At 37.6% G+C, this 21,997-nt stretch overlaps 1 protein-coding gene and 1 pseudogene across 3 annotated transcripts in view; one reads left to right on the forward strand and one right to left on the reverse strand.

Annotated features, from left to right (window-relative positions):
- Positions 1 to 12,942, forward strand: part of Slc15a2 (solute carrier family 15 member 2) — a 29,211-nt gene extending 16,269 nt beyond the window's left edge. For 2 of the 3 annotated variants that reach the window (XM_063225073.1, XM_063225075.1), the window contains 9 exons: positions 775 to 856; positions 1,425 to 1,559; positions 1,935 to 2,099; positions 2,259 to 2,305; positions 4,139 to 4,249; positions 4,900 to 4,996; positions 9,671 to 9,817; positions 10,465 to 10,569; positions 10,897 to 12,942. In XM_063225073.1, coding sequence (XP_063081143.1) covers positions 775 to 856; positions 1,425 to 1,559; positions 1,935 to 2,099; positions 2,259 to 2,305; positions 4,139 to 4,249; positions 4,900 to 4,996; positions 9,671 to 9,817; positions 10,465 to 10,569; positions 10,897 to 11,073 — 1,066 coding nt within the window. In that variant the 3' untranslated portion in view covers positions 11,074 to 12,942. The remainder of the gene's footprint in view (positions 1 to 774; positions 857 to 1,424; positions 1,560 to 1,934; positions 2,100 to 2,258; positions 2,306 to 4,138; positions 4,250 to 4,899; positions 4,997 to 9,670; positions 9,818 to 10,464; positions 10,570 to 10,896) is intronic. The other variant, XM_063225074.1, reaches the window with a different exon arrangement.
- A 5,718-nt stretch (positions 12,943 to 18,660) lies between these two features.
- Positions 18,661 to 21,510, reverse strand: LOC101787239 (transport and Golgi organization protein 1 homolog; annotated as a pseudogene).
- Between the last annotated feature and the right edge of the window lie 487 nt (positions 21,511 to 21,997).

Below are 21,997 nucleotides of genomic sequence, written 5' to 3' on the forward strand. Positions count from 1 at the left end.
GTTTCTACAAACAAATGGGGACCTTTAGGACTTAAGGATAGAATTTTTCAGTTACTACTTTTCCCCTATTCTAAGTAGAAGTTATTATTTGTAAAGTTTGGCAGAGGTGGCTTTCAGATCTCTTTTCATTTCTAAGTTATTAGCAATTTAATCACGATGGCAAAATGATGACCACTTTACCACATTCAAATGGCATTTGATCAGTTATTAAACAGACATTAGGGAGTTCAGGACCGAGTGCTACACATATGTAAGTCAAGAACAAACCTTTCTTTCAAGGAGTTCACTAATAATTAAGGAAGTTAGAGCACATGCTGGAATAGCTACTACACAGGTCATATGTGTCAGTTACTCTATGGAGGGGAGATTGGCATGCCAGGGAAGTATAAAGAAGGAGCAGAGTCCTGCCTGCTGTTAGAGTCAGCAAAGAGTGCTTAAGAGAAAAATGAGTTAAAATTTGTACAACACCTGGTATATCAGAAATGCTCAACAAATCTGATTGTACTGCTATTACTTTTAGTAGTATGCTATGTTATAATGGATAGAAAAATCATCATATAAGCAAAGGTAACAGCAGGAAAATGTGGTGTATTAAAACAGCAGTTCTTTGTGACTCGAGTAAAAGAGGAAAAAGGTGTATGAAAAGAAGTTCTAGGAACTACTTTGAAAACTAACGGATTAAGTGAGGAAAGTTCTGTGATAAGTTAAGGAGTTTGGATTTTATATTCTAGAGCTTAAAGAATAGATATAATTGTCTCTCCTTTTCCTCTACAGATCACTTAGGAAAATGGCTGTTGGTATGATTCTAGCATGCCTGGCATTTGCAGTTGCAGCTATTGTGGAGATAAAAATAAACGTGAGTCCAGTAAATTATAAGCTGAAGGAGGGCAGGGTCAATATGTCTTGGTCGTTTTTCTGATTTGTTTAGTCTTGACTCCCTGGGACCTACCTTGGTTCTTGTTTTACAGGAAATTCATAGTAAGTATTCATGGTAAATGAATAGACACAGGGCAGAACAGCAAAGCAAAATGAGGCCCACCCCTCTCCTGAGTGATGCAGAGTTATTTTCAGAGAATTTCCAAACGCTAATATTCTAGATACTTGGCTAGCTCCAGGGAATGCAGCTTTAAGGAGATGCCTTTCCATATACTTCAACAAATTGCTTTTGGTAGCCAAATAACCACTATTGAGGAATAAGTCAAAAAGCATGAGTTCATTACCTGACATTAGTTCTTGCTATATTGACTTGGTGTTTTCCTTCTATACTGCCTTTAGGATTTTCTAAATCAAATGTTCATTAGTGAGAGAAAACTGTGCCCTCTTGGCTAGATGGGCCAGGCTGGGAGGGACAGGACTAAGGGAGGTGTTGTCATTGTATCTGAAGAATTATTTGTTGATGATTCTAATGTGTTATCTGTCCTAAGGCAATGGCTCCACCTCAGCCAGGGTCCCAAGAAGTTTTCCTACAGGTCTTAAACTTGGCAGATGATGAGGTGCAAGTGTCAGTGCTGGGGAATGGAAATACTTCTCTACTGGCAGAGTCCATCAAATCTTTTCAGGTGAGGAATGGGCCTGAATGACTTAGAAACTTTATGTGTTACACTGGTACTGACTTTTTAAGTTGACATTGTTTTATAAGCTACTTCCTATGCCCTTAAATAATCTTTGATAGCATGATTTTATTGACTATGTGATATCCCATTCTATAGTCTAAGCATTTTATAGATACTCAAGTTTTTATTATTATATGTAATCCTATAATAAACATTCTGACTTGTAAATCTTTATGCCTTTAATTATTTCCTATGAGAGATTCCTAGATATAAAATAACTACTTTGATGAAAAATATTACTCACGTCACTCACCCTGAAATGCCATGAGATTGTAATGTCCCAACTGGGATAGAAAGTGAAACAGGTGCTTCATTCTACAGAAACCAACACACTATTTCAAACTGCACCTGAACTCAAAAAGCCAAGATTTCCACTTCCATCTGAAATACCACAATCAGTCTGCCCACGCTGAACATTCTGTAGTAGAGAATAACTGGTACACTGTGATCCTTCATGAAGATGGGAAAAATATTTCCAGCATGATGGTAAGTCGAGGAATTGCCTAAGTTCTAAGTTGTTATTGGGCAGCAAGATAACTGGCTGACCCATTAGTGTCTTACCAATGATCTATCTGATGATCAAACATTCTGATTACAGGTTCCTTTCTGTCTGTTGTTACTGATTTTTACTTTTCTCTACTGTAGGTACAGGATGCAGAAAACAGAACAACCAATGGGATGACAGCTGTCAGGTTTGGATATCAAGCAGCCCCTGGGCCACTGTGTTCTCTTGAATCTTGGGTCTCTTCTGATCTCTGGGGCTTCAGATGAAGAGGTCTCACAATTTACTTGTTTTAAAGAGGAATTATCTCTCCTAGACTATCAGGGGCACTGATATCTAAAGGGATTTTTCAAGACAGTGAGAGGCAGACAGATTTGCTCGTTCCTGTTTGAAGATAACCTGCAAAAATTTCTTCAAAACTTCATTCATTAATCATGCTTTCAAGAAAATTACTGAGTAATTTTTGTTTGCCAGAGAGAAATTTAAAAGTGAGCAAATAATTTTCTCTTAATTTTTAGGTTGTGGGCATCTATCACTTAAAGTATAGTTTTTGTAGTAAGTCTGTAGAAGCATGATAGTGTAGTTCATATCTGGAAAAAAAGACTTGATTTAGAATTTAGGTAAGACAAAAATCTTGTCCAGTATTGAGGGACAATCCAGAGACAGAGGTCACTTGCCTTCTGTGGAGCATTAGGTATAAAATGGACAGATATAAATGCCTGCAGTCATCAAGATAAAGGGGTTGAGAACAGCACTTTAATGAAAATTCCGAATTCCATTGAAGGTAGAACATTCACAGTAAATGGTTTTTATTATGCTTCAGAAAAGCTAATATTTAAAGGGATTTTAGTTTAAAACATGGTAAGAATGAGGCCTAAGTTCCAAATTGTCATCTGACAGCAAGATTGTCATTAGTGTCTTGACAAGGATCTTTTTGATGACAGATCTTTTTTGTAAGTTGTTAATGATTTTTACTTTCAGAAAGGATATTTTCTGGGTGAGTATAGGGCGATTTAAAGTCCAGGAGTAAACATTTAGGACTCTAGAGGAAACCACTCTTCTAATCCTTGGACAGAGACAAAGCAAAAACTATCAAAACAGGAATATTCCAAAACCCGATTCTGACGAGATAATCCAGGTACTTAGGTTAGAGGACTAGAAAGATGGTTCTAGAAGGGTCTATGAGTTCTGCAGACACTCCAAACAGTAGTAACAACCTACTATAGACTGAGAGTCTAAATTTTGTATAGTCAAATCTGACTTCATTTGTAAAAAGTTAAAATGTCAGTTTTATACAAATGCTGTTACATCTTTACACATAATTATATTTACTTGCTAAAGTCTCATTCGATCAATTCTATTGTTATGAAGAAATAAAAATGCATGCATTTAAACTGAATTAAAAAGGAAACCCTGTTTTGCAGGGTTTTCTTGATCATGATAGCATCTATAGAGTTAGGGAATCTGGTGAGGATGTGACAGATAACAAATACTCCAGAAAGAAAGCTAGAGAACACTATATAGTATATACCTCTTATGTGGTACTCATTCTTGGCACTGGGGTTGTAATGATAAACAAAACAAAATTTACCTCTCTACTATATATAGGGGCACAGTAATTTCAGTGATTTAAAGGGCTAAGGCAGCAGACTAGAAAGTTTAAGGTCAATCTGAGCAATTTAATGAGACCCTGTGTCAAAGTAAAATTTAAAAAACGTAGTTGAGTGGCACATGTCTGTAATTCCAACACTGTGAGTCTGAGGCAGGAGAATTATAAACTCAAATCCAGTCTGGGCAATATAGTGGCTTAATGAGACCCTGTCCCAAAATAAAATATTTACAAAGGACTGAGGATGTAGCTCAGTGTGAAGGTCTTAGGTTTAACCTTCCATGCAAAAAGGGCAGAAGGTTTGGAGATAGCTAAGGGGTAGAACACTTGCCTAGTATGAGTTCAACCCCCACTTTTATCAGGTGTCCCTTTTGGATGCGTTTGTCTGATATGTAACTAATTTCTCTACCTCAGGTTTATTAATACTTTGCACAAAGATGTGATCATCTCCCTGGGTACAGATGGCCCGCTCACTGTTCGTAAAGACAGTGGTGTGTCTGCTTACAGAACCATCCCAAGAGGAGAGTAAGAGCATTACCCCTGTGGACATTTTACTTTTATCAACAATTGTGTTTTAAATGCTATTTTTGTATATAGGTTGAAGATTTGGGGACTATATATATATTATACAGAGAGAGAGAGAGAAAGAGAGAGAGAAAAAAGAGAGAGATAATAAGCAAACTCGGGTGCATCACAGTAGTAAGTGAGATAGCCATTCTGTGTAGTTAAGATGGACCATCTTTATGAAATTCAGTTTATTATGGGTTCTGGCTCCTACCCTTTGGTACCTCTAGTGGTACTTTATTACTTAGAATTTGCTGTGCTATGCTGCTCCACTAAGTCATAAGCTTTGTATAATAAAAACTTACCTGGGCCTGAAATCTGCAAAAGAAGATAATTTATGCCTTCTTTATACAGATTTAGAATAAAAACAGCAAGCAATTGCAACAACAAATACCTGACAGACAATAAAGAACTCAGATTTGAGCAGAAACCTAGCATAAAAATAACTTACTCCCCAATGCATCTCACTCTGAAGAGAAATGATGACTGCCTTGTTCTCCTCATCCTTAGCACAGCTAAGCTCACTCATTAGTCCCTACCTCCTCCCCACCAGGACAGCAGTATTTTTTAAGATGTGCTGCTTATTCTAACCCAAACTTATTCTGTCCTAGATATCCTGCGGTGCCTTGTAAAACAGAAGACAAGGACTTTTCTCTGAATCTGGGTCTATTAGACTTTGGTGCATCCTATCTGCTTGTTATTACTAATGTAAGTAACTTAGGATCACCTCCCCTCTTCTTTATCTGCTGTTCTGTCTCTTTCTTTCCCTATGACACACACACATACACACACACATCCTGGAATCCTGTTGGCAGAGACATGAGACAAGGACGGGTTGTAAGACAAGATTGTGACTTATTTCTAGTGTACAGTAATAGGTTTCTGCAGTGACTTTAGATAGCCCACTCTCTACATGGGGTATGAAAAGAGATGGGTATCAGCAGTAGGCAAAGAGTACTGGGCAATGAGAGACACAGTAGTAATAGCTGTGCCTTTGAGATAAGACCTGTGGTATCAAGAGGAAGCTGGGAAGATGGCAGATCAACAAGCAGAAAAAAAAAAAAAAGAGCCTCTCTGAGAGAAACAGCTCAGATGCTGGGATAAAACATCCTGGAGGGAGAAGACCAGACAGGACCAGAAGGAGACAGGAAGAAACTAAGGGGAAAAAAAAGAAAAGAAAATCGTGGATGGAAGGCTGTAGCCAGACTTACTCTCACCAAAGCTGGTCCCATTGTGTTCAAAATGCTGCTGGAATCCAAAGAAACATGGTCATGGTGAAGTTCAGGATTGGTGAGCCTGACGACCTTGGCAGGAAGAAGTGGTCACAGAGGGGAGCAGCAGAGCGGACAGCAGCACTCAGCTCAGAGTGCTGTACCGGCTCGCAGTGAGGCGTGAAAATCAGTCCTCCTGCAGGGGTGGACAACTGGCCAGGCGACATTTTGGAGAACTGCAGCGGCTTCAGTCAGCCACTCCTAGTGCAGAGCAGATTGGTGAGAATTTCTTGGACTGAGTCCTGCCTCTGTGCACAATCTGATAGCCAAAGACAATACCTGAAGGTACACGTAACCAGCCCCATCCATTCAGCACACACTAGTGTGGTGAAGACTCCCAGAGCTTGACCAGCTCAGTCAGAAAGGAGGGGCCAGCTACCCTACTCCTGCTTGTACTTTGGTGGTCATCAGCAGACCGGGGAGGGCAGCAATCCCTAGCCAGCATGCTTCAGAGTAATTGTAGCTAACACAGGAAGTGCCAGGGACCCCCATTATGTGCCTGTCTGGAAGAAACCAGAAACATGACAAGAGGAAGAAGCAAAAGGAAGTCTGCAGCCCGCAACACAAACAGTACTGGGCCAGGAGAGGTGAACACAGAAGAGATGGGGGGTTGTACACCTGCCGTGTCTGAAAAAGCAGTATTGACATAAAGAATTATCTTTGTGACATTATAAAAGAACTAAAAACAAATTCTAACACTCAGAAAGTAAGAAATAAGAAAAATAGTAAAAGAAATGCTAAGTATCTCTCAAGAAGATACAGATGGAAGAATGGAGGGGCATAGAAAAAGAGAAACCTTCAATGAACAATATTTTAAAAAATCTAGAATACATTAAATAGATTCAAAGAGACTACCAGGAAATTAATATTCCATTGAAAGCTGGCAAAACTGCTTGAAAGACTATCAAACTTCGAAGACAGGTTTACAATGTGTGATCAGGAAAGGAAAAGATCTCTTAAAAATAACAAGGAATCAAGAAGTAACAATACAAAGGCTAGAAGATGACAAGAGGATCTATAACTTAAGAATAAAAAATGTGAGTGAACAAGCAGGGTAAACACAAATGAAATATAAAGGCTATTTGCAGAAATAAAGAAAATTTCCCAAGCATAGGAAAAGGAAATGTTATCCCGATATATGATACAGAACTCCAGCCAGATAACCAAAATAGATCTATACCCAGACATATAATAATCAAGATCCCAGAAATTCAACACAAGAACAGAATATTAAAAGCTGTCAGAGAAAGCAAAACAAATCACCTATAAAGGAAACCCATCAGAATCATGACAGACTTCTCGACAAACCATCAAATCAAGAAGAGCTTGGAGCAAAGTATGCCAAACCCTGAAAGAAAATAATCTTTAACCTATACTGATGTACCCTGAAAAACTGTCTCTCAAAATTAATGGAGAAACAAGATGCTTCCATGACAAAGAGGAACTGGGGGAGTTCGTGACCACCAATCCAACTCTACAAAAAATACTGAAGGACCTTCTAGAGAGAGAGAACAAAAACACTAGAGTTTCAGGAACAGTGGCAGAGAGGCCTCAATGAATGGGGCAGACAGTGGAATGAAGGAGAAAAGCAGACAACCAATGGCAGAAAAATAGCATAACAGACATGAGACAGAGAAGCTTGGCTATCATCTCTAACACAGATGGCCTTGATACACTAACAAAAAGAAACACAAGCAGAGTCGATCAGGAGATAGGATCCATCAAGATGCTCTGTTTAGGAAATATAATAAACCTGAAAGAGGGTTTATGGACCAAAAGTCAAAAATGAGAAAATAATGCTCTCTGTGACAGGGAACCAGAGAGAAATAGGGGCAGCTCATCCAGCAGCTACAGATAGATTGGAAAGACATGATACTTTTTGCAGTGGAGAACTACTCAGCTATAAGGAAGGAAAGCCTTGAGGTTTTTGTAGGTAAAGGAATATAACTTCAGATCAACCTCAAGGATAAAAAGGTTCAGAACCACTTAGGTAAATATCAGGTTGCCCCCTTAATTTAAAAACTAAAGGAGTTAGTCAAACCCAAAATATACAATGTACCCTGTGAAAGTGAAAGGGGAGGAATTGTCTATAAAAGGAAGGCAGAGGACATTGTTAATAATGTATCAAGATTTAAAATCCACATTATTCTCATCGCTGTGTTTAGTTTGATTATATTCTGTTACAGTCTGTGTACTTGTACTAGAATTGAGGGCACAGACAGCTATCTCAAAAATAGGATGTACTATGGTAAATATCCTTAATTCCCTATTAACTTAAACTGAAGTCTTGTATTACTGACATTGTGTTACTATGACTGGTTTTAAATCTGGTTTGTTAGATCACTGCTTTGTCTTGATTGATTTTATTTGAATCTGTTATGTTTGATAGTATCAAGTCTGAGAGTATAGACAAGTACTCTGAAGATGACAAGATTCACTAGGCTACCCATTCTGGTTTGATTATTACCTGCTTTTGAAGTCCTATAATGTCTCCAGTGTTTTATTTTTATTAATATTGTTATGTATTGCTATATTCAATTATACTATGCCTGATGATGTAGATAATTCTATTGAAGATAGCAAGAGACATCATAGTAACCACTGTAGATGACCTTATATTGTGATTTAAATTATGTACTATGTCCATCCTTTTGTTTTGAATGACCCCATTTTTTTCCTCACTTGGTTTTATTCTTTTCAAAATAAAAAAAAAACAAACACAAATACTGCTTCTATAGGAAATACAAAGTTAGTCTCCTATGAGCATCTAGACTCAGCTGATGAACACATAACCTTGTTTTATGTGTGTTTCTATTTAAAGACTCCATACTAATATAGGTATCGTTGATGCGTACATCGACCTTACGAGAAGTCTTATAACTCATACCATCACAAAATTTACGTAATACACAGATTTTCTCTGTAAGTCACATCACAGCTTTCTTGCATTTCAAACCCTAGACTGTTTCAGCGCTGTGCAATTTTAAACAGTGAAATCACCAAGAAAAAGAATATAAGTGAAAAAACATCACTAAGTAGACCACAAAGGGAATATTTATAGTTAAAAGAAGGTAAAATAACCTTTTGCAGTCTTAGGTAGGAATGTGTACATTAGGTAGCTTAAAAGTTTGTTCCCCAGTTCAAGTACTTAAGTGATCACAAAAGTGGCTTCAGTATTGATTTTGTGGTTACAAATAAATTGTAGTGAGTAGGCAAATTTGCAGATATGGGAAATACAAATATTAAATATTGACTGTATTTATCCTGCTGAGAGACAATTTCTATCCAGAAGAATTCCAGGAATTATACATATGTCCTTTCTAGATTTAGAAGTTAGCTACCTCAATCCAGTTTCTCAAATTCATGTTGGTCTACCATCCTCCTGGTTCCTTTATTAATTGATTAAAATCATGGTGCTGTATATATATATATATATGTATGTATATATGCATATAAAAAGATAGTTGAGATAGTTATACTACTCATTTTTCTGAGTTCACTGAAGAGAATGATTTGTGCTGGTACTGTTCGGACAATTAAATGCTATGTTTTGTGCTCCGGGTGAGTAATTTGGGGACAATAATGCACAGTGTATGTATCATGAGTGCCCCCTGGTTAATATGCTTTGAAATTTTGGGGTTTTTTTTGGTATTTTTTGATTGTTTTCTTTTTTCTCTTTCTCTCTCTGAAATATAATGGGTTTGGAAAATAAAATATCTGTGGTATCCAGCTTATCATAGTCTTTGTTAATCACATTCATCTTAATTTCTTTGACTCTGGTCATAGTCTTTTATGATGAGAGAGCACAAACAGATTCTTAGATTTTGCTTACATTCTCAACTAAAAACAGAATGGCTTTACCTTATGCTCTTGAACCCAAATTGCCTTTTGACTCAAAATTAAAGGCACAAGGACATGAAATACTCAATCTCAAGTACTTTTAACCTACTGAAGTCAAGTAAAAAATTTGAAAGTGCTGGCATTGTATAGAACTTTAGTCTTTTGAAAGTAGTAGAAGAATAAGAATAAAGAGGTGGACATAGACCTCTAGAATACTATTGTATGTAATTGAGACTGCTGACAAATCTCATTTCCTCTTTCTTTCAATTAGGTCACTGACAAAGGCCTGCAGGCTTGGAAGATAGAAAACATTCTTACCAACCCAATGTCCATTGCATGGCAGCTACCACAGTATGCCCTAGTCACAGCTGCAGAAGTCATGTTCTCTGTCACAGGACTTGAGTTTTCTTATTCTCAGGTAAGATTTTGTAAATGAAAGTGGAAGAGGTGACATTGTTTGAAAGATAATAGTGGGTTTTAATTATTGGCACTGCCTCAAATGGTCATGTGTCCCCAGCCAAGATCTCCATCTCTTTTGGCCTTGGGTTCTTTGTATATGACCCTGAACATTCATCTTGACTCCCAAGATAATCATAGTACAGCAAAGGAGTCTGTGTTACTTGGGTTCTAGAAAAGAACACTTAATGATGGAGAGGAAGGGCTGTGGATGTAGACTATCCAAGTTCAAATTTTGACGTCCTGACTTACTGTGGAAACCTGTACAAGTAAAACATCATCTTGCTACTGCTATCTTTCTTTGCTTTATGCTATTTTTCTTAGATTTTAGTAAAACCAATGGAACTTATATGTTAGGATTACAATAAAGATCACATAATATTATATAATATATAATATATATAATATAAAGATCACATAATATAGTGAATTAAAAGCTGTATTTTATTCTTACTTTTAACACTATTGCAGCCCTCCAGATCAATGTGATGACTGAATTTAGTAAGGGAAGTTCAAATCTGAAAAATTTTGTAGGAGAAATTGCCCACATAGGCTCATGGGGCAGGGAGTGCTATAGTTTGTTTACTTACACACTGATGTCCTTCTTAGGCTCCATCTAGCATGAAATCTGTACTCCAGGCAGCCTGGTTGTTGACAGTTGCATTTGGGAATATCATCGTGCTTATTGTCGCGCAGTTCAGTGGCCTGGTGCAGGTATGAATCTGGGGAAAACAGCATTGTACGTCTAACCAAAGCTTTTCCTTCCTGTCCCTCTCCCCCATCTCTTTGTAGCCATTATCTCCCTCTCGTTGTTATAGTGTGAATTGGTTAGATACACAGACTCTATCAAAAAATAGACATTTGTAGGTGGAAATAGTGACCATCGTAAAGCCCATCTGAGGAAAAGCCAGTGTACCCAGTGTTATTCCAGAAAATCTAAATAATGCTGCATCCAATCTACTCCACAGTTCCTACTCTGTATAGATAACTTTTGTTTCAGTTTTCCCCATATTCTTCGCTTATGTTTTTTTCTTTCTACAGTGGGCTGAATTCACTTTGTTTTCCTGCCTTCTGCTGTTGGTCTGCCTAATCTTCTCCATCATGAGCTACTACTATGTTCCTGTAAATTCAGCGGAGATTCATGTGCCAGCAAATAAGCATCATCTTCATATGCAAGGGAACATGGTCAACCTAGAGACCAAGAATACAAAGCTCTGATGATCCCCAGCACTGATCCTAATTCCTGGCCATGGTCTTGGTCATCCCTCATCAGCAAGCATTTGTTTCTCCAAAATGGGTTAGTAGAGACACATAGCATCATATCTGAGCTGATCTCATCCACCTCTCTTATAGGAGAGAGCTATTTTAGGAATGGAGTTTGCAGTTCATCTTTAAACAAGGCGCCTATACTCTAAGTCTTCCTGTTTATTCGCAAACTCATTAAATCCTTTATAGTGTAGTTCAAGCTGGCCTGGTGTCTCAAATGGCCACAAAAATTCAGATGTGTAGTTAAGATTAATCTTGGTGGGTATGCAGAGTTATGTGTGATTCCTTCATAGGTCCCTGCCATTTAGAACTGATGAACCCACCTTTTGGGATGTTGTTTTAGGGGCAAAAGTGGAAAATAAAAACATGGTATTTCAAGTTGCTTTATCAGCACTGTAGTTGTGCCATTGACAAGAACCTCAAAGATGGTGTATGGTAGATAGATCTGGTTTGGGAGCTGGCTTCTCAGCTCTCTGTGTTTGATAAGGTCTTTTATGGCAGAAGGAAAAATGCTATTTTATGAACATGTTATATAATACACATCTACAAATGCATCTGATTGCCATAGTATTATATATACTTACTGAAACACTCCTTTCTAAGTACTAATAGATCTAAGAAACCATACTGAAAATAATACGTATGAGTAAATATAGTCTGGGAAAACAAGACTTTGTTTTCACACTTTTTATTCCATAAATTGTAGAAATCCTGGTCAGTCACTCACTCTTCTGTGGTGAACATTCCTTCCAGGATTATAATGTTTTAGCCACAGACTATTCCTTTCAATAAATAATTGTATGGCGAGTAACATAATTTTGCAACCTAATCTTATTTCCAGGACTGCTTTTACTGATTATATCTTGTCTTGCTTATTGAAACAAATTGTCACCAGCATTGTTTTTATAAATGCAACCTTCCTTTTTTAAGTTTTTGTACCTAGCCTCAAAGTTGTAGCTTTATTTTGAAGTTTTTACTGGTTTACTTTTCCCATAATTTTGAAATATCATTCCTTCCTTTAGTCTTGAAAATTTTTTGACTGCTTAAAAAACGCTAATATTAATGCCTGAGTTTGAAGTTCTAAGTGGTGATACCGAATGAAAGGGTGTAGTCTTGCATGAAGATTTTATCAAACTGTGTGTCAAAATCTGTGAATAGCGCACAGAAAGGTTTTGCTTGTGTATATGAATGAAAAAATGAGAAACCTTACCTTGCGTATAGTGAATGAATCAAGCACACATGTGGGGAATATTATGACCGTGTACTGTCTCACCAAAAGAAAATGTTGAAAATCTCTGTACTAGAAAGTTTGTTTTCATGCTTTTTATTCCAGTCCCATCAAAAGCTGGGTTAGTCTCACAGCATTAATAATGTAACAGGTAAGAAAATTTGATTCTTGATTCCTATAAGTGCTCACAAGGCACAGCTCTATCCTTTCACCCTACTGGTTTCTTTGTTCCACGTAACTATTCTTTACCCAAAATGCAGCAATTAAGAGTGAGGTATCTTAATATGAGATACCTGGAACCAAATGCAAAATTCTAGAAGCTGTCTGACTGGAAGAGTAGGCATCTGCTATTTATTTCCCCAAGCTTTATATCATTCCATTTTAATGATCAAGATTTCAGAAGAACAAAAGTACCAATGACAGCATCCAGTTTTTCCAGGCATCTTGATATGAACTTGTCTCTACTTCTTTAGAAGACAATTTGTTCATTTTTAACCCTCTTAACCCAAACTCTTTCATAATTTTGTTTCAAGAGACATTAATACTGTTATATGAATAAAACTGATGAACAAATAAAAGTGGCATTGAACAAATATGTTTGGGAAGTGAGGCATATCATCTTCACAATATTTGCATATTAAAGATTCTGAGATATCTTGTGTTAAAGGCACTTTGTTTTAAATATCCTTGCTCTGTCACTTGTTGACAAAAGACTGCTAAAATCTCTGTTAGAGCTGGGCATGGTGGTGCATGTAATGTGCTTCAGTGTCCTAAAGAACACTAGCTTCCACAGAAATGTTTGTCAATCTTATGCTACACCTTCTTCTCTGAAACTTACTATTGGTTCTCTCCTTTATAGCAAACAAGAATAAGCATAACACCCTCTTTCTGATGGTAGATTCACAGCTATTTGGGAAGGACTTTCCCTTACTGTGAATTCCTTTAGCATTCATCAAGCTAAAAATTCTTGATCCCTGTAATAGTTTCTCACAAGGCATAGCTCTCCCTTTCATTTCTCCGTCAGTTAACTCAAGGAATGGAATTCACAAATGTATTATATATGGGTAAGATTCAGGTAAGCATACACTGTAATGTACTTTCCATAAACATCTAATGTTACCTTACTTGTTTTTACAGAGTGCTTTTTTTTTTGGAGAATTGCAGGTGCTGGCTCTTCCAGTCAGACAACTTCTGAAATGTTGTACCTGACACCAGACATCACATCCTAAGACACTTTAATCTTAACTATTGCATTTCAGGTAAAAAATAGTTACTTAGAATGGAGAAATGAAGCTAAATATTCTACTACGTGTGTTCTCAAAGTTAGCCTGCTTTTCTTGACTGACTGTGGAGAGCCTGGAGAGTCCAGAGGTTTTGAGGAAGTCATGGTGTAATGAGGAAAAGCAATAGAGATAGTGTAGAAAGAGGTAACAGATAAAGAGGAAGTTAAGGATCAGATCATGTGGAGGTCTTATGACCATGATAAGATATTTTGAGGTTATTCCAAATGAGATGTGAAACCATTAGAGATTTAAAATGAGTGTGCCATAATCTGGTTCTCTGTTTTAGTTTAGCTGCTGAATGGAGAATTATCTAAAAATAAAAGGGAGTAGAAGCAGGAATCCAGATAGGGAGCTTTTGCAATACTCCAAGCAAAAGATGATCATGGCTTAGACAAGTACTACTGTTGCAAAAACAGTATCAAACCAGATGGAAGACTGTACCAAGGAGTTAGAAGACAACTGTTTATTATGCTAGTGGGCTACTGGGACCAAGTCCAAATCACTAGCCAAGAGCCAGCTTTGCATCCAGTTTAAATACAGTTTACAAGCAGGAAGTACAAGGCATCACATGATTGGTTACATGGACTGAAGCAAGTAATATATTATCAGGAAAACTATAAATACACTCACTTAAAAGGAATTGCTTATCATAACATAGGGACATCCTGAGGGTGACGGAAGAGGGTTCAAGTGGAAGAAGCAGAGTTAAAAAGGATCTTTGACTGGGTTACTTTGCCCCCACCAAGGTCTTGAAATCAGTTAGAAGCAATATATTTTCTTATTAAGGGAAATATAAGCTGAGAATAGTCAAATTGGCCCAGTGCATTATCAGAAGAAAAGTAGCTGGATCCAGACAGTCAAGGCTGACTGAATTCAACAGGAGGTTTACATGGCAGGCAGTAGAAGCATAGGCAAAGGCTACTATTTGATTTTAACTTGCTGTAGCATGTCTATAAATTTGTTATCCTACAGCTGTGGCTTTACTGATCATATAATTGTACCCTTACACTATAATTGTGCCCCAACGCTAACAGTGGAGTTAGAGAAATAGTTTGACTTGAAATTAAACTTGAAACTGAAATGATTGGAATGTGGCTGGAAATGAAGCTTTAAAGAAATAAACCAATGCTAATTTCTAGATTTAGATATAGTGAAGATGAATTAGAGTTCAATCTTATGGAATTAAAAAAGCTAAAGATAGTTTTAAAGTAATCATTTTGCTTTGATATGTTGAGTTTCAAATGTGATTGGCAGACAACTGGAAACATGAAGCTGGCAGTTTCTTTTTTTTTCTAGGATGACAATTTCTTATATGAATATGATGTTCAGGTAAAAGATTCAGGTTAGAAATAGAAACTGAGAGTCATTGTCATACAAATAATATTTAAAGCCATGAATTGGATAACATTTCATAGGAATTGACTGCATTTAGAGAAATAGTTGAAGAATGGAGTGCGGGGGTCTAAGGGAAAATGAGGATATACAGACAATGAGACAGGTTACCTGTGAAATGTTGGGAAGCTAAGAAAATGTGATTTAATATGTGACACGTCCTTTATTATAAAAACCAACATGAAAACATAATCTTTGTCTGACCTGAAGGAAGCCTAAGTTGCTCTTAGCAAATCTGGGTTGTGATAATTTAAAAAAAATTTTTATTAGTGCATGTTTTATACTACATAATGATTGCATTCATTCGGGGGAATTGGTACATATACACACACATCGCAAAAATTTTTTTCTTTTCCCCCTCCCCACCATGGGTTATGGTAATTTGTATTCCAGTTTAACTGACTGTGATTCCTTTTTCCTCCAAAATTTAATTCAATTTAATTCTCTTTCTCTTTCTCAGTCTCTGGCATTGTGTCAGGAATTGTGGAATAAATGCATGATTATAAATTGTCTCACAAAAGATGAGATATATATATAACTAGGGCCAGGGATTTAGCTCAGTGACTCACGCACTTTCTTGGTAAGGTTGTGGGTTTGATCCCTGGTATGAAAAAAAAAAAAAAAAAAAAAACACTGTTGGGAGATATGTAGAAATACCATTTAAATAGTAATGGTAATTTTACTTGATATCTTACTTTTCACATGCATTGTCTAAATTCTACTTAAAAGACCAAATGAATTTTCTAAATGTATAAGTTCATCAAAAGAAGTTCATTATTTCTTGCCATGGAAATTTGAAAAGGTTTCTGGAGTACATATCATTCTAGGCTGACCTTAAAGGACATAAATCAAAGGACAAGATATTACTCCAGGTGGAGAGCCCCTCACATACAATGACAATGAAGAGACAGACAGAAAAACATGAATATGAAATCATAAGTTGATTTGTATGAAGAGTAGTAATGGGAGATAAGACTGGGGATGAAGTTTAATAATGTTAGTGCAATAGATTCAAGTAAACAGATCCAATTAATCCATTTCTTAACTACCACTCCATGGTTCCTCGTCTCACCTAGTATAGCATTCAAGTTAACTTATCTATAATGCTGTACATGACTTGGGTTTTGTCTAACCTAATCATTACCATGCTGTGTTCACTTGATGACTAAAATACTACCCAAGCCATCTTTACTTCTTAAACCTGCCACATTCATTCCTGGACATGATCTTTTCACTACCTGGGATATAATTTCCCCTGATCTTCTTTGTTCTTATTGCTATTTTTTAGATTACCTCTGTATCCCTTGATCTTTCAATTTGAAATAGTTACCTAATATGCCATGTGTAAGCATGAATTTCTATAGGATAAAGAGCAACGGAGTCTGTTCAGTTAGTATTTGTTGTGCACTTGCTATCTTTCACGCACAAAAAAAGACACAGATCAATGAAATACAATTCTTGCCATCAGTGAATCCGGACCTTTTTCAATCTTCATAGCTTTTTCTAAAAGAGCATATTGACCTGATAATAGTATTTGGCTCTCAAGTCTTTTATGTCTTACCTTTTGCAATCACTTTTGGAGTCTTTGTTACTGATAGTCAAAAACCAGTACCTTCTAGAGCTCACAATTCTCTGGCCATTTAAAATTTCAATGACCTCCAGTTTATCAAAGAGTAACTCAGTCATCCTCAGACTAAGCTTTACCACACTGTAAATACCCTTTCAAAGATGTTACCCTCAGATTCTCTGTTTTTGAAATACTTAATCTGTATTTTTATGACTTCCTTTTCCCTTCCATTAATTTTACTTTCCGATACATTCCACTGATACATACAACTTCCCACTGATACTTCTCAGTTCTCTCAAGTTATATTCTTTAAAATTACATTTCATTTGCCTTGTAAGTAGCCTGGGCCTCAAGATCACCTATTTTAGCTATGCATTTGCTACATCTTGGAATGTCTGGCCTTCCAACCTTTCTATCAATCACTACACAAGTCCATAAACGCCACTTCCATTCCTCCTGGACTGCATGAAACTGTAAGAGAAAGTCACAAGACTACGTTCGTATGACTCAAAATTCAACACTAGCCATTTTCCAAATTGGGAGCATAAGCATTATCCATGACTCTACCCTCTGCCAATTTGTACATATTCAAACTCTTAAAAAACCTAAGTAGGCTTTGAATCTTTCTACTCTTTTCTATCCCATTGCCTTTACAACAGAAAAAGTTACAATCATGTCTCCAGATTATGACAATGTCTTTTATGCTTGCTTTTTTCCTTACATGTGGGCAATAGGTTTTTAAAAATGCAAATCACATTGCTCTTCTGCTTAAAGACCCTTCATTGTTCCCTGTTTACTTTAAGAATAAATTTCCCACTCCTTAACAAGATCAGCAGTCCTCTATGTGACTGGGACCCTACTTACCCACCTAGCTATCTAAAGCCATTGGCCTTTGTCAGCTTGAATATCTCCACACATCCATGAATACACACAGATCTGCTGAGATTTCAGTTAGGACTGCATTGCATATGAAGCTTAATTTGGTATCTTTTCCAATGTGAAATCCTCCAAATCTTGAATATCCTGTATTATTTTCTTCTCTATTTGGGTTTAATATGCTTTTCTCTTTGTAGTTTCTTGAAATGAGTATTTATATCATTGATTTTTCAATCTCTATTTCATTCCTATTAGCCTTTTCTGTTACATATACCTTAAACTTTTCAAATAGTGATTATCTGAAATCATTGTACGCATTTGGACTTATAGTAAATATACATAATTATTCTGTTAATGCTTAATTTTTGTGTGGGTATTTTTTGTTTCTTTTGAGACAAGGTTTTGCTACATAGTTCAGCCTGACCTTTGAACACAGTGTGTAGCTCAAGCTGGCCTCTAACTCCCAGAAATCCTCCTGTTTCAAAACCCTCTGAAGTGCTGGGATTATACACATATACCACCATCCCCAGGCTTGCAACGCTTAGATTTTAAAACATTGTGATTACACTTATTTATATGTTGTTTTCATTTATTTTAATTGTATATTTTATGCCACACAAGAAAATATATTATTTCATAACCTCAGTATTCATTTAGGTTTTCTGTATAATGTACTTTTGCTTGCATTTTGTGTATTTCTAGGCATTTATTTAGAATCATTCTCCATCTATTGAAAATAGCAAAAATTTTAGACATTAATAACAAAAGAACTATAGAAAGTTTTGATAAGTTCTATTAAGGCTTTGAGTAGTAAATAGCAACCTATTATATATTTTATGTAGAAATAGAAGAGAGGAGTCTCCAAACACAAACAAATGATAAAGAGATGAAAAATGCTAGTTAGCCACATGTAGTGGTGCTTACCTGTAATCTCAGCACTCACGAGGCTGAGGCAGGAGGATCATCCAAGTTTGAGACTAAATAGGTAGTTCAAGGCCAGCCTAAACTAAACAGAAAGACCCTGTCTCAAATCAAAACAAGCCATGCTAATTATTTTAATTATTACACATTGTACACATATATTGAACTATATTTAAACATTGATAAGCTTTAAAAGAATTTGGAAGGATTTGCATCTTCGGTGCTACATGCATGGTCAAGAGATACTGATAGGAACCCCAGTTATTCGGCCTTTTTATTGATAAAATTTTATTAACTATTATTACAAAGGACTCCAGCAAGAGAAGATAAAGTTTATGATCTTGAATAAACATTTTTGTATTATAGTCTTGGCAACCAAAAATGATGGTAGGGGTTAAACTTATAGACACTACTGATCTGTATTCAACTAAAAATAGGATGATATAAACATATTATTAAAGCATTTCCACAGAACATGTTCATTTTTTAATGATATTCTAAATCATTTAGCAATTTTATATGCTACTTTAAAACACAAGCATTCTTTACTGCACATTTCAAAGTTGGAAGGACACTAGCTAAAGAGGTGATCTTTAGAGGGAAAATGTTTTTGAATTGTTTGGCTCAAAAATGCACATGGCTCAAGGCAGCTTAGTACTAAAAACATAACATTTAAACTTTTGGATTTCAAAGCCAATGAAAATCTTTGTCATAATGAATAATGCGCAATCCACTTCCTGACTAAATATCAGAGGTCATTTAGTTATGGACTCTGTTTCAAAGCCTGTGAATTGTCTTTGCCACTGTTTGGGGAGGTAAGTAGAGGTTTGTTTCTGGGTCCTGAAGGCAATGAGTCTCCTGCAGCAGGCAATGATGGGTAATTTTGGGTGTCAGGATGTGGTGGTGGTTACTGGGACCCAGGAGTAAAATACTCTCTTGGACCAAAAAAGTCTAGAGGTCTAAGTGGTGTGTATCCTGGTAAAAACTTCTGAAGAGCTAGGTGCAGGTCTCCTCTTCAAAATAGTAGGCTAAGTGCATATTCTCTGAAGCTTAGTCGTGGACACATACTCGCATAAAATGGCCGAAGAGGTGGACAAAGTGGCTGAGGCCTGAAAGGCTCACAAAGCTGAGGTTGTGGCCCATATGGAACAAATGGTGGTAGAGGACCTCAAACAGGGGAGTCCATGAGGGGCACCTCTAGGGAAAAAGGGAGCCATTTCATAGCTATATTAACCTTGTCCTCATCATCACCTTTGCTGGGGAAGAATTTATGGAGCTGCTGTCCATCATGGGAGGTGGACCAGATGGGTTAGAGGCAGAGAGTTTCCCAAAGACCTCAGATATCCATTGAGGACATAGCAAAGGTCCATCTACTGCCCCAACCTCACTTCTAGGCATGTATCTTTGATTGAAAGTAGCAGAAAGAGGCCACGTAGGAGAATCTGCTGTCAGTGGTTACTGAGGTTCAGCAAGCCACTTCTGGGAGGAGGATTTTGGGTATTTGGTCTTCCAGGCCTTGGTTTTACAGTGATAGGTTTATCTTGCCACATTGCCATGTTTGGCATAATTGCCCATAATTTGCATCTCAAGTTAGCAGCTCCCTTTTTCTCTTCAGCTATCACTCTTTCTGCAGCTCAAGCTTTGAGCCAGTTATTGTGGGCTTTCTTCTCATGAGAAGCAATCTGGTTTTTGAATGAGCACTCTTATAATTCTTTCTCCATTTCTGTAATTTGCCACTTGTGTACTTTTACTTCCTCTACATCCAGGATCACCTGATCCAAAGCAGACAGGCAGTGCTCTCTTTCACATTGCTTATATTCTTCTTGACTCAGTTTCTTTTATTGTCACCTCCTGCTAATAAAAGTTCATTCACAATTTTTCACTTCCTGCTGCAGAGTTCTGCACCTTTTTTCCAGCCCAGCTTTGGCAAAATGCAGTGAGCCATGGTCATCTCCTAATTTATTTTTTTGGTCTTCCAAGTAAACATTTGGTGAACATTGACCCTCTTAATTTGTGCAGTTCTAGATCCTCTTTAACTATTGATAGTGCAATTTGTCCTGGAGAGACATCCATCATTCACTTGGTTTTTCATCTTACTCCAGTCACCTCCCACTTCTCCACTGACTAACTCATCTGATCCTTTTCCTTTTTATTTTGACCCTCAGATTCAATCTACACTCCAGCTCACTCAACTGTGTAATATAATTGGTCAAAGCACTAACAGTATCATCTTTGTGAGTAAGCACAGCTTCTAACTCTCTCTGAGACTTCTCCAAGGGTTTGATCTGCTTTCTGAGCTCAGCATATGACTTCTTCCAGTCTTCAATTTTCTGCTGCAGCTGCTCTTCCTTCTTCTTAAGCCCAGAATTTTCTTCTTGAGCCTGGGGGGCACTCAAGAAGAGCAATTTGAACCGCTGGAAATTCTGAGGCATTTGTTGAAACAACATCCTTTAACTTCTCTGTAGATTTCTTGCTTTCCAGTATCAAATTCTGATTTTTGACATTCTGTTGTGATTCTAACATAAAGCAAAGGCTTCTAGCTATGTTGTGCAGAATTTCATTACTTTGTTCAAGTATTTTGAGTTTATTTTTATATCTAATTGCTTTGTTTGAAAGAATCATATTTTGTTTCCTAGTCTCTTGAACACATTTCTTTGATTCTTTGATCTTCTGTTCATAATTTGTCAGTTTTTGTACAGGCTCTGCATTTTCCTTCCTAATACTGTTTACCTTTTCAGAAATTTGCTGTTCAGTGACTTGATCTCTTTCCTTTACTGTGAGCAGTTATCCAGAAGAAAATGGCAAAGGAAACAATTCCCAAGAAAGCAGTTAAGAAGCACAGGGTTCCTTGATAGCCCATTAAAAGCAGACCCAGGCTGAACATCATCAGGCAATGTGTCAACTAGTTCCCAAGGGACTAGATGGCCTGACTGGGATCCTAGAGGCTGGGGGTTCCCCAGGGGACACTGTGAGGGACGATACAGTCTATTGTGCTGGGCAACTTCATAGGGCCTAGGCAGATTCCTTGCTCTCCCCCTTCCGAAGGAACCAGCACCTGGACCACGTGGTGAACACTGAAAAGATGTGCCTCCCTGGCGGCCTGAGCCTTCAGACCAGCTCCAATTTGAAGGTCAGTTAGCAGAAGGTATCCGCGGGGACCACAGCTAGCCCCAATGCGTGCACCTGACCGATGAAAGAACTGCGCCTGCGCTGGCGGAATGAACCATCTGCGCCTGCGCTGGCGGAATGAACCATCTGCGCCTGCGCTGGCGGAATGAACCAACTGCGCCGCGGAGTGTGGGAGGGAGCGAGTAGGAGCATGAGTAGCCACGCAAGGGAATCAGCCCAAGGCGGCGAGGGAGCCTGTCCTCAGTGACACGTCCAAACGCAGCTGGCTTGTCCCCACGTCCCTAAGAAGCTTCTCGCGGAGCCTGCTGTAGTCCTGCCTCCCTTCTAGGTTTTCATCGTCCCATGCTTATGGCTTCATTTTTCTGTCCCACACTTCAGGCCACATACATGGCCAATAGCGGAGGGAATCTCTTTTCAAAACTTGAGGGAACCTTATTGTGTCTTGACTCGCATGAGGACCCAGTGCGCCCAGGCAGCAAA

The sequence above is a fragment of the Cavia porcellus genome, unplaced genomic scaffold, assembly GCF_034190915.1.
Source record: "Cavia porcellus strain 051 isolate PalLab524CR breed Dunkin Hartley unplaced genomic scaffold, mCavPor4.1 scaffold_15, whole genome shotgun sequence".
Lineage (NCBI taxonomy): Eukaryota > Metazoa > Chordata > Mammalia > Rodentia > Caviidae > Cavia > Cavia porcellus.